Source organism: Lagopus leucura, unplaced genomic scaffold (genome assembly GCF_019238085.1).
Source record: "Lagopus leucura isolate 7727_CA_CO unplaced genomic scaffold, USGS_WTPT01 Super-Scaffold_100076, whole genome shotgun sequence".
In the NCBI taxonomy this organism is placed as follows: Eukaryota; Metazoa; Chordata; class Aves; order Galliformes; family Phasianidae; genus Lagopus; species Lagopus leucura.
Window position 1 is genome coordinate 577135 of NW_024962316.1, and position 13351 is coordinate 590485.

The window sequence follows — 13351 nt, forward strand, 5'->3', positions numbered from 1 at the left end:
GGATGCCTTGATGTTTTAATACGTTTGATCATTTAATCTGATATACTACAAAGAAAAATGAGAAGGGATCTCAAATCAGACTCTGTAAGATTAGAAATCCCACTGCGCTCACATGGGTTCACTCAAAGAAGTACTGAAGTCGTCCTGTGGCTGTTTTGGTACTGCAGAGCATCGTCTCCCTTCCTGAGGCAAATTAAAGGTTCAGTTTGCAGCACAGGAGACAAAGCACTGCGAGATGGGCTTTCGGTCTGATGCACTGCTGCAGGTGTAAGGGAATGGATCTGCACGTTGTGGTGCACTCAGCCCTTCGCACCTCAGACAACCAACGCTCAGAACCACCAATAAGATTAATAATTAATAATCCAATCTGATTATCTCTGTGAAGGAAAGCATCAAGAATAAGGCAGTTACAACAGAACGGGGAAAGATGGCCTTCGTTCAGTAAGCAGGCACTGTCATTGTGTTAGGAAAAATGAAAGGAAGGAAGCGAGGGCAGAAAAATGTAACTGCACCAATGAGGGTGAAGGAACAGCACATCTTCCAGAGAACGTTACAAGAGAAAGGCTGCATCAGGAAGAACAAAGAGCATCGAGCGCCTGCCTTCTGCACTGTTAGACATGGAGGCCAAGGTGAAGATAACTGAAGCCTCAGAATTCCTGTGGTGACCAGAAAAGGCATTTTAGTAAGCACATAATTCACAGATTTATCGTAAGGACTTATTTAAATCAGACACACAAAATACATTGCTGCCCTTACCAGGAGGAAGCACTCAGTACCTCAGCCACACTTTAAAGCCAATCCAGACTACAGGACTTCCACAAGTTATGCATGAATGTGTTGCAAGTAACATCCGTTTGAGCCTGGCCTTATCACAGCTAAGCAGTATTTGATCTGTAACCCCATAAATAAGACAGGTGGAATTCAAGGAACAGAGGTAGAGGCTCTCACACACATCAGAGGGATGACAGATTTGCTCTGGCAAATGGAGCCAACCTACGATGAGCTGCAGGGCAGAACTCAGCTGGAGCTTGCTGAGCATTCAGCTGTTTGATTCTATATGAAAGAAGCACTCAAACCTTTACCACAGTCCGTAATCACATCTGCATATGAGATAAAGCAAGATTTTACCTGGTCACTCAATTGCCAACCCATCACTTCTCCAACTTACTACAACAATTAAGTCCATCTTTTACAATGTCACCTACAATTAAAATCCAATGCAAACAAGTGTTTAAATAAGAAAACCTCCTAAATCACAGAGTTCTTAAATTTGGAGCACTTGATACTATCTATATTGGTATCCATCATATATAAATTGCCAGATTCTTTCAGAAAGGCCATATATCTGGGATAAAAAGGGACCACCTAATAATGAATTTGTGCTGAAGACTTTGACATAGATAACGCACTCATCAGCCTACCAGGAATAATTAAATAAACTCAGCAAGTGAAAGCTAATTCTATAAATATCTTCTTATCACCTTTTCTTTGAAATTTGTACTGCAGCCTCCAAAACCAATCAGGTAAAAGCCAGATCCACAAGGTGCAGTTTACTATATGCAACGTTGTCTTCAAGACAAAGAAACTTTGTTTTCAGTATCTTAAGATCCTGTTAAGTTCCTTACAAGCAGTAATTTTACCTAGAACATATAATACAGTATTTCCTGCATTTCACGCCCTGGAAAAGCCGCGCAGAGCCCAGCTGCATCGAACCAGGCAGTCCTGTATGGAGTTGAAGTGACTAGAATTATTTTCACAACAGAACAGGAGTTGAGGATCTTTTGAAGCAGCGTTTAAAGGTTCCCCTCGGCCAGGGAGGAGCGCAGCAGCCCTACGAGCTCGGCATGTCGGCCTTACTGAGCGCAATGGCCAGCTCCAGGTCTTCTTGCTCCTGTCTCCACAGCCGAGCCAGTCTTTCTTGCTCTGCTTTTTCACTCTCACGCTTTGCCCAAGCCAGCTGCTGCTCTTCATTTCCAAACTAAAAAACGAAAATGGAAAACGAATTAATAAATTCAGCAGAAAAGCCGGAGGAAATTATCTAAGAAATACTATAATCAAACTCATTAAGTATGTGAATCAAGTTCCGAGCTGTCTTAGGCAATCCTCCTGGACCAGGACAAAAATCCCCTCACCGCTCTCCTCTCTTTATCCTTTCTTTCTTCTCCTCAACTTCTTCCTCCTCTCCCCACAGATCAGACCCAGCCGTGCATCCTGCATCCCAAACCCCCCAGGTGGCACTTTGGGAGCATCGCAACCCTCAGCCCCTCTTAAGAGAATTCCATTTGTTAGCTTTTAGATGGTCAAACCAAGAGCTATTTATTCTTGTGCAATTCCATTGCTTAATTGTAGCATTTCCTGCTGAGGGTGAGGGGCTTTAATCATGACTGTGGAGACTACTGATTCGGGAGAAGTTTCATCACTTAATCAGAAGTTACAAAAAGTGCTTCTGTAACTGTTCCTAAAACGCATGCAGAGTTCTTCCAGTAAGAAACAATGAAAGAGAACCCACTTCACTTCAGCAGAAAACACTGAGGAAATAGAACACATTTGAACATTCAGCTTCCAATGCCTGAGCTTCCCCAAACGCTTTCAAATACACCACAACAAAACCGCTCCAAGATGTGACGGCGTTTGCTGCTGAACATGCAGAAGTTTGGTTTGCTTCCATTTTCTGCATGACGTATTATACAAATACTGGCAATAATTCTGTAACTGAAATAATAATTTACATCTAAGCTAATTGACAGTATCATTTCCTTTTGTTGAATTTGAGCATTTGCTGAAGAGGGTGAAGCGAGCAGAAGTGTTGGCAGAGCTGCACGTGAATATCAGCATTACATCCTGCTTCCAAAGCTTGCTTTTTAATGCCTTTTTCTGAACGTTCAGGAAAACTTTCTGTTTTTTAGGAGCAGGAGGGGAGAGAAGGCCATGGAACGTGGTGGTTTAATTTCAGCTGAAAATATACTGCAAGAATTGCCCAGGGGTCCACAGCACCATAACTGAACACAGCGATGCACCACTGCTCCTTCCTGACCAACCTGCAGCACTGCACTGATTACAGCACAGCCTGAAGGAGCAGACCCACATCTCACTGCACACACCTCCAGGGCACCACTTTTCCATTCTGCGCTGTATCTACAATACATAGTTTTGTATTTATAAGTCCAATTCTCATTTACTCTACTTAAATTATGCTTTCTCTGGATGCTTCTGTATGCTCAGTTCCTCACTTTATGACTAAAATCAAGATGATTTGATGAGAAAAAAAAAAAAAAAAAAAAGAGGACTAATTAAGCACTTCTCTTCAAACGATGCTTCAGCTTTCAGTGCCATGGGAGTGCATGTGAGGAGCTTTCCATTCAATGCTACTGACATCCTATGAACGTCCCACACACCTGCAATGATATTTCACTTTGAAAGATATCCACCCTACTGTCAGCTCTCATTTAAGTACGTTCAGGGAAAGGTAAGATTCTGGTGCTCATTAAGATTTTAAGTAGACGTTCCTCAACATACAGTGCAGAGAGACTCCAATGGAAGCAGGACTTCTCCATATATCCCACAGACTCAAAAAGAATATCCTACAGCTGGAATGACTGAGAGTGACAGTTACTCTTTCCCAGAAATACAATAAACTTTGGTCAAACTCCCCTTGGGTGTCTTATTAATATGTACATTTTTCAATAATGGTGAGAACAGCTGTATCCCTGCAGCTTGCATCTTTGGATAGGTCTTCCAAGGATCTGACAGTACAATCTCTGACTTGTTTACAATGCACAGCTTCTATTTCCACGGGTAAAAGGGGCTGAGTAAAAGCTGGCCATGCCTTATCGCAGAGTTAATGCGAACTCAAATGCTCAGGGGCGTAATGCTGGCCATCAGATGGTGAGCTGGTTTACACAACTCCTCCCGGCCTCTGACCCGTGCACAGACGGCTCATAAAGAGCCCACAGAACTCAGTGACATGTCACTTTAGGTAACTTCCTTTTTGTTTTTGCATAAGTCCAGGTTTCAAGTCTAAAACCATGCAACACAGCTCTCCTTTCATAAAAACTATTGGGTTTTTTTTTTGCAGAAGTACAGTCAGACCCAATGCATGAATGAGGAAAACAGCAGACTTTGGCAAAACTAATAAAATACACACAAAAAGCTACAGCAGTTTGTCTGCTAAATTACCAGATCACATCATGAGAAAAGAAAAATAGTTTGCTTCTAAATGCTGTGGTTTTTTGCAAATTTAATTGCTTTCTGCAGGCTGATGGATTGGTTTTTCTTGTTGATCTGTAAATTGAAGCTGGAACATAGAAACACCTGAAATACAAGCTACCAAAATACTTCAGTTTGCTCCAAAGAGTCGTATTTAGTGTCAGTGGAAAAGCTAAGGATGCAATGAGAACATCCTTAAATGCATGCCATGCATGCCATGGCCAACTAATTATTTCTTTACAACAATAAAGAATCCCAAATCACAGCCAGGTTATTCCATCCCTCAAACCAACACGGCACTGTTCTCAGGTTCCACAGATTTGAACTGTGTCAGAACACTTTCTGTAAGGAAAATGGCAAAGTTTCCCAAGGAACGGTTGAAGACAAGCAGAATACTCTTCCTGACTGCAAGGTAACGAGCAGCAATTGCAGCACCACAATCATGTGCAAGGCAAACAAAAATAAGCACCAAAAAGATGAGGGAAGCTGTCCCATTCAGTTAACTCCTTTTATAACAGTAGAGAGCCGCTCACAAAATCACTCACTTTTTAGTTTTATTGGATGAGGTCCCACCTAACAGTAAGGGGCTGCTACTCCTGAGCTCACTTCTACCTTTCCTCATCTTTTAGTTAATCTCCTCTCCTGGAAACTTGATGGCACAGAGAATTAAGTGCTAGAGCACCTATTGGGAGGGGGATCACCCGCTGTGGTTAATTGTTCAGCACCTTCCATTAGTGTAAGCCACACTTTTAACATAAGAAATGCAGTCTGTAAGTAAGACAATAGCTGGGAAACAGTGATTCCATTTCATTCCTTGTCTCTCTTTCAAGGAGGAAGCTAGGTGGTGGTCAAGAAATTTCAGATAAAGCAAGTTTTGCGTCTTATTTTTATTAAAAATGTCACCATTTTGTATACAATCACAGAACTTAACTGTGCATGAAATTCAACAGGCTAAGACTAACTGTGGTAAAGCATACAGAGTATCTTCAACTTGGACATCTTCGGTATCACAGATAAATTAAAGCACTGAGGCCAGCTAAACGTATGCACAGGTGACCTCAACTGACAATATCACATAGGAAAGTGACACACATTTACTATTAGCTAATAATCAGGGGAAAACATTAAAAAACAAGCAACCTGAAAGGTTCAGCTTAAAGATCTCCACTCGCTGAGCACCAAACTGCGCCCATCGGGAACAGATCAAACTGGCAATTTCACTGCATGGCAACGTCAGAACAGAAACACATGAAAGAAGGAAGAAACCTGATGCTGCGAATGGAACAGATTTCTACCTACTTGTGGAAGCAGGAAGAACCACGCTACTACTATATTTACAGTGATTTCCAATTCAGTAACACAAGTGCCAGCACGGAAACCAAAAGCAGGCTCTCAGGAACCCGGACTTTTTACGACTGGGTTCTTGGCTTCACTTCCAAACCTTCAGATACTGCTTTTTGGATTGCAATATGGAAGCTTCTGCGTTGGTTCTACGTAACAACTCTGTCTTCTTTGTCTAACAAGGGCTTTTCTACAATACCATTCATAGGAACAAAATGCAACAGCTAAATTTGCAGTCTCTGTCTTGTATATATATCCTTACGATCACATTGCATTGTACACAGCAAACATTGTGACAGGATTGTCAGGGTTTTTTCATAACAAATACAAATACTCCAGGGAACCTTTCCCTTTAAGGATTCACTTCTCAGGATATGGTGAGATTGCTGTATAAATGTCTTCAGCAATTATTTCTGAATCTGTACATCATTGGCTCCCAAAAATCAATTTACAAAATAGCCTCCATGCAACAAAAACAATACACAGATTCTGCTACAAAGAGTTTGTGAGCAAAGGCACACTGTACTAAAATAATTTAAATGCAAGTAAATCCTTCAAAATTTAGTATGGAACTCAATTTTTTTTTTTTTATTGAAATAATGCCTTTTTATTACAGACGTATTAATACAAAAACAGCGAGGACAGCATGAAGGTACTAAGAGACAGAAGCCAGTGAACAGTAGGTTTGCAGTTAAAACAAGAACCCAATAGATTGCTGCAAGCAGAGCAGAAAGTGGTTTGCTCAGAGACAATGAACTTAACTTACAGAGCTGAAGTCTGCAAACCCCAAGGAAGAGTCTTTAGAAGTTTTACTTGAAGAGGAGGGAGCAAATGGATCTTTTCCACTAAATGGGTCCCCAAACCCCTTTTTACTCTGAAACGGGTCACTGCTGTCAGCCCCAAATGGCTGGAATGGATCATGGGGCTTGGGAAAATCTGAAGACCCAAGGTGGCTGACAGGAGTGCTTTTACCTGGAAAGTTCAGGAAAAAAAAAAGGAGAAAAAGAGAAGTTACTTACCATGGACAATGCAAATCCCTTAAATAGGAAACTGCTGAGATGCACTTTAGTATCATCCACTCCTCCTGGGTGCTTTAAAACTTAACCAAATCCAACAGTACTCATTTCTCAGTGCAATTCATCTCTGACAGCTGTTTTATTTTATCAGATTTACCTTTCTTACAAATGCAATATTAATTCCATCGAGATTTTAAACGATGAAACCCAACATGAAGACACCTGATCAGAAGAACTCAACAAGCACGACTTCAGTTCATTTTCCAAGAACAGAGACATTTCAGTTTGTTTGGGACTATATAAAAGGCAGAACACATGGACATTTATATCACTAAAATAATTAAGTCATTATTTTAAGTAGTAGCATTAAGTAGAACTAAACAGTAACTTGTCTGTGACTGTACAGAATGTAAGTGCTGGTTTTTTTCCTGGAACTGGCTCATACTTCTACAGCTGCTTACAACAGAAAAGAGTGCAATAAAGAAATCACCTTGTTGGGGGGTGCCTGCTGTGCAACCCACTTTTTGTAGGCGATTTCTTGTTCATACACCCCCATAATGGGAACTGCTGTGTGTGCTTCATCTTCAGGACAGATCACTAGACTAAATGTCACTGTGAATACTGCTGTGACTGTTATAATACAGAAAAAAAATCATTTCACGTCCTCACTGTCATTTTCTTCAGTTTCTGAGCGTTGAAAAATAAAGCACGGTTTTAATTTTGTGATTCTAAGGAAGAACTTGAACAGGGCAACCTCTGTAAAATCAAGATTATTTGTTGCAGAGAAACGAAGGGCAGTGCCCATGCTGAATAAGCCAACCTGAGCACTCGTGAGCCCTCAATGAGCCCTCTTTCATTCTCTCTCTGTTGCTTATAGCTTGTTTGATCCTGCACAGCTCAGCAAGCACGGCTGTGAGGCTAGCAGAAGTTTGTTTGGCTAGATGCTTAGTTAGATTTCAAATCTACTAACTTACTAGCCACAGATTGGTAGCAGTGACAAGAGAGTTCTCTTTCTTACAGCACATCGTTGCAGGCTGACCCCAGATGTGAATCCCCCAGTGCAGTGAGGATACATTTTAAAAAGATTTCTGTATTTTCACGTGGGTTAAATATTTCTATAAGGTAAAGCAAGAATGCCAACATCACATTAAAACGTCACCAACTGAACAGAAGGACTTGGGTAAAGCTGTGATACTGCAAAATACACTGCAGGTAGTAACTAACAGCAGTTAATGTACTGTACTCTGAAAAATACCGTTTAACATTTTTGAGGGATGGCAATACGAAAGCACAGGCAAACAGTTGTAACCCTGACTTGTTTGATTTTTCTGCTAATAGTTTCAGGGGAAAAAAGTTCAGAAAAAAGCAAAACAGGTCCTATTCTGAAACCACAGCAGTTTCAGCAGTTACCCAAGTGGTGCACCCAAACCACACCGAGGGCTCACTTCAGCAAAAAGAGATGATGAACAAAATGGTTTACCACAGCAAATGCTGTTCACTTGTAGTGAACTCCACCCATGCAAAGGGTTTATCTAATTTCATACCCAAGAGCAAAATTTAGGGCTGAGATCTACAGTTCAAGGCAAACAATTTCTCACCAGTAGAACGCAATTAGAGAACTTCACTCACTGAACAACAAGATATGGACAGTGCAGCCATTAAATACAGTTCTCACTGTGTCCCACGTGTCGAGGATGATCCCAGCGTTCTGCTTGGAAGAGGAGCTGGCTGCACACAGTGCATCACACACACTGCCAGGCCAACGGGGCAGAGCTGCCGCTGCGTTCTTTCAGCTCTGTGCACAGCGCTCCTTTCCAAGCAGTGCTCCAACATGACAGATCTGCCTCAGCAAGTCACAGCCACGCTCTGTAGGACTCACAGTGACAGTGCGCAAAGCCCAGTCCTGCAGTCACGCCAGACAATCAATGCCAGGTTCCTCACCCATCTGTAAGTGCTGGAGGTGTTACTCTGCAAAAGTTCAGAGGCTGAGAGGTGCCTCCCCCGCATCTCTCCTCGGCACTCCACCAGACCTATCTACATTCCCATCTTACTCAGCACACTTCTCAACACGCTGCTAAGCTCTTCACCGGTGCAGAACAAAACTTCCATGAACTGTGAGCTTTAAGAACTTACAGAAAAGTATTGCTGCCCTCAAATTGTTCTGAAAATTACATTAAAACCAATTTTCTGCAGAATACTCAAAGCCTTTGTCCTCAACGAGGGCTATTTCTTCACTGTGTTTCAAACTCAACTTTCTGTTCACACAAATTCACAATATATATTTTTAGTAACAGAAGTAAGATTTTTTCCTATGCAAAACCCCCCCAAAGTGTTTTTGCTTAGTATTTGCAAAACTCTCCCCCCTTCTAGGCAGCAACCCTGCATGTCTCAGCTTAGGAGAAATGATCTTACAACTTCTGGAAAGAGAGGTTTGAAGAAAAATCATTATATATTAACGATCTGTTCTGAAACAGCCTCTAAACAACCTGCTTCAACAATCGGTACTGAAATATCTTTATTGTGAGAGATCAGCACAAACAGAATCAAAGCGTGAATGGAATTTTTAGTTTGTGGCTGGGGCAGGTGCTCCACCCATGAGTCATTTGTCCTAAACAACACGGGATGCTTTTATTCTAACACAACTGTCAGATCTTCTAGAAGGCACGAAAACAAAAGTTTCCCTGTTGCTCACAAACTCTGAGGCTGAATTTTTCACAGCCAGCTGCAGATGAGGAAAAAATAAAGGTGTATGGGCAGCTTGTGGGTAACCTTGGGGACTGAGGAGCTCTACGGAAACAGGTGTGCAGGGCCACTCAGAAACAACATGCAATGCGTAACAGAACTCTGTGCTCCCCTTCAGACCAAAGGTGATCCATGACTCCAGTATGCCCATGCAATTTAAAATAAAAGTTAAAATGCGAGGGATTTTCTTCCTCCTGGTACAACTAAATGCTTAACTGATTTCTTTCATTCGTTTCTAACTCCTGATTAAATCTATTGTACCTGGCATGGCTTCTTTCTCCTTACACTTAATGCACTGCAAACATACAGAAAATTTCTATGCAAATTCATATACTGGGAATGTAGCACATGATGCAGGTCAAAAAGTGCCCACAAATATGTGATGTGCTTAGCACCATCTGCTCACAAGATAAGATTTTCTTTTAAGAAACGCAGCCAGTAAATGCACACAAAGCATCCAGGCTTTGTTTTGCAAGTTCTTTTAAACTGAGATACTGAACAAACAGTGCAGACTGCATTTCGTGTAGCTCAGCCACGGAGGACACAGTGCAGGCACACAAAGACACTGAGATGTGCAACCCAGAAAGCAGCAAAGATTTCAGCCCTTTTTCTTCCTCAGTGCTGTTAATAAGAAGTCCACATAGATGTGAACTGACAGTGCTTTCATGCTGCTTTAAGGATGAAAAATAAGTCTAAAACTGTAAAACCAGTCAAACCATAAAATGCCTGAAGATTAGAGAAGTGACACATAAAAAAACCTATATTTATCATTGACATAAAGGAGGAGGAAGCATCAAATACAAAGGAAGGCAGCAGTGGCACAGGGCTGCACAAACATTGCTGCTGCACTGCCTCTCCACCCTGTGCACTGAGCACGCACACACAGCTGCAGGGCATCCAGCATCATTCAGGGCTGCACACAGTCCCATGGTGTAAACCTATTTGAAAGCTTCCGGTTAGACAACTGCAGTCCAAGCAAGCCTGGAAGTTGTGCACATCTCCCATCTGGGTATCTGCTCACTACAGAATCTACTCACCAAAGCTCTGAAGTCAAACTGCCTTCAGGCTATTTTCTTCCAGTATTTTCTCTCAGTCATGATCACTCAGTGGGCAGATGAATCTTAAATTTACCTTCTGAGGCTTACGAGCAGTATACCTGCTTCCAATCCAAGCTCCTTCTGGACTAATAACCTTCTATGGCAACTACACTTGTGAGGAGAGGGTGAAGCATCCTCACCCCAAGCTAGGGACTTATTTCTGTAGATGATGGATTGCTGCATGCATCGCAGCTGTCAGTTTTCACAGTACTCAATAGTTCTTAATGGACCTTAATTAGACCTTAGAGGCTACCACCCCTTTTCAGCAGATTTAGATACCATTTCTTTTTACATGGGACTCCACATAAGTGGGGCATCTCTGAAGGATGAGAACCATACTCACTAATTTAAGCAAGGCTGGTTTGGCCCCTTTTCCATCCTCTCAACATTTTTTGCAATATTTTGACATTTTGAAAGCACTACCTGTCATAAAACCCATGTGAGAATGGAATCGAAGCCCTTAACTCAAAGGCAGAGGTGTTAACCACTAACCTCTGAAATGCCAACCTATAAATTCATTTTCCATAATACCTCAGAGCTACAGCGAATAAATGGATCAAAAAACAAAGCCCAAGTTCTTTGATGAAGGACTGCATGCAGCCTGGGATAACAGCTTCCAGTGTAATTTACTTTAATACCTGAGCTTCAAATAGCAGGAAGATAAACTACACATCCCTTTTTTACATGGAATGAATGTAATGCTCAGTCCTTTGAATTCCCAATTCTGATGTTTTTCTGCTATTTATCTTTTGGTATCCCAGAGGAAAACTTAATTCCCTCAAGTACATACTCAATGAAGTACTCAGTTATTAATACAATACCAACCATCTCTGTTAGCCACTGATATTCAATCTGTACAAAATAAATTGTAAAGTGTACACAGACTGAAAAAAGCCAGACTGATCAAAACAACCCTTTTTATCAAATAACAATTTCAAGAAGAAAACAGACCGAAATCACAAAGCACGCCTTCCTGCCCGTGTTTAGGACTTCATATTCTTTCAAGGTTAAAAAGGTCAAAACCACTATAAGCGGGCAATAAAAATTTAGAAGAGGTTGAAGGTTACACACTGGTTAGTGGTGAAGGTTCTTCCACTAATATCACTGGTTAACAGTACTGTTATAACCGCAATGTGGAATGCATGGTGCTGCATTTAAAGGAAGTGGTAAGGGTGGGGCAAATGCACTGGGTCCCACGATCAAAGCACTAGAGCATTGAATTTTACTTATAACCCAATCACTGACACCCACACAGCAGCTTCCTGTACTTTAAAAAAAAAAAGAAAAAAGAAAAAAGAAAAAAAAAAATCTGTTTCTCTCTTTTTGTAATCAACAACTTTTACCTAGAAACTAGTTAGCGGTGAGCTCTGACTGATTCCAATCTGCAGCTCAGGGCAGAAAACATAATTGTTAAACTGTGAGAACCTCCTAAGACCATTTCAACTGCCAGGTTTCAGTGTATCATCTCTTTCTGACTATTTAACCTTAATTACACAACAGTTCTACAAAGTCTGAAATCCAGTATGAGAAATATGTGAGCAGTGCAGGTTAATAAATGGAGCCTTTATGACAGAAAATACATTTTCTAAATCTACACAACTTCAGTCAGTTTTTGTGACAGCATGAGAAAATAACTTGCATTGGGATTCAGATCCCTGTCACAGGGCACCTCTATTCAGTGTGTCAACACACACCATTATTTTTCTTAATACTAGTAATAATTAATCTTGCCTTGTTTTTCAATTAACAGGCGAAGGAGAAGAGGAATGCACTGCTCACTATGCAGAGCACAGTACTGCTTCAATCTGGATAACTTTTTTTTGTGCTTTTTGAGCATTACTAAAACTCAACATCAATAAATACTGGAAAACTTTCATTTTTCTCAGAAACAAACCCTTTGGTTTGTCCAGTACCACCTGGTGAACATCAAATTACTTCAGCCTGCTCCCAGCGGGGCTGTACTAAACCTAATGTCCATTAGGAACTTTGTGGACTGCAAATGCATTCCTGAAGAAAAAGAGCATGCACGTATTCCCCGGGTGACTTTTATTAGAACAGTCTGGTCAGAGCAGCTAAAGAGGTTTTTCTTAGCTGATCTCCTTCAGCCCAAGAAGAATCTTAAACCAGGTAAGGGACAGAGACACCGATTTTTCAAATCTGTGTATGTAACAAAGCTGTGTTGGAGCTGTGATGTACACCTGTACCCAGACTCGTGGTTCTAAAATACCTCCCTTCCTTGTCATCTCCTTGTCTTCGTTTTTATACACTGATTTATACACTCCAACTCTCCTTAAAAGACTGTACTTCTGCTGGAAAGGCACAGAAGGGCATTTAATCAAAAAAACAAACGCATGAGATTTCTCTTGGACCAAAGATCAGTTTAAGACTGAGAAACATCTGAGATATCTTGAAGGCCTTGGTTCAAAAAAGGGTGAAAAAGAATAAAAATTGATTTATGAAGAACATAACTGTAAGCCTGAGATTCAGCCTAAGATACAGCTTTAAGGAAATACTCTCATGATTGCTATCCCCTCTCCTAACCTTAGTTTTTGAGAAGGGAAAGATACGGATCTCAAGGGTGTCTCAGCCATGCCACATAGCAAGTGCTTGCCTATCCTTTCTAGATAATAACCACAGACAGCTGCAAACAGAAGTATCTGCCAACAGCCATCAGATCACTGCTGCTTCTCAATGTCCAAGCTTTGAAAAAAACACCAACTACAGAAAAACAGCAAGAGAGGAAAAACAACCAATTTTTCAGTTTACAGGTTGGACTTTATATGCTGAAACGATTACCCACTGAAACTCTGCTGCTGACAAAGCTGCCCTAACTGAGAAGTTCTCTTAAGCACAGCAAGAAAAGCATCCCTAGAGCCCTTATTTGAGAGCAGCTAATCTGAACACACTTCTTTTGCAGGTTTGTGCAGGTACCCTTGGATGGGACCTCCA

The 13351-nt window shown here is 41.2% G+C and overlaps 1 protein-coding gene across 5 annotated transcripts in view; it reads right to left on the bottom strand.

Moving 5' to 3' along the window:
* Positions 1-299: 299 nt before the first annotated feature.
* EPS15L1 (epidermal growth factor receptor pathway substrate 15 like 1) overlaps positions 300-13351 on the bottom strand; it is a 32269-nt gene continuing 19217 nt past the window's right edge. For 4 of the 5 annotated variants that reach the window (XM_042887244.1, XM_042887243.1, XM_042887242.1 and 1 more), the window contains 2 exons: positions 6314-6519; positions 300-1978 (listed from right to left, as the gene is read on the bottom strand). In XM_042887244.1, the coding sequence (XP_042743178.1) occupies positions 1832-1978; positions 6314-6519 (353 nt within the window). In that variant the 3' untranslated portion in view covers positions 300-1831. The remainder of the gene's footprint in view (positions 1979-6313; positions 6520-13351) is intronic. The other variant, XM_042887245.1, reaches the window with a different exon arrangement.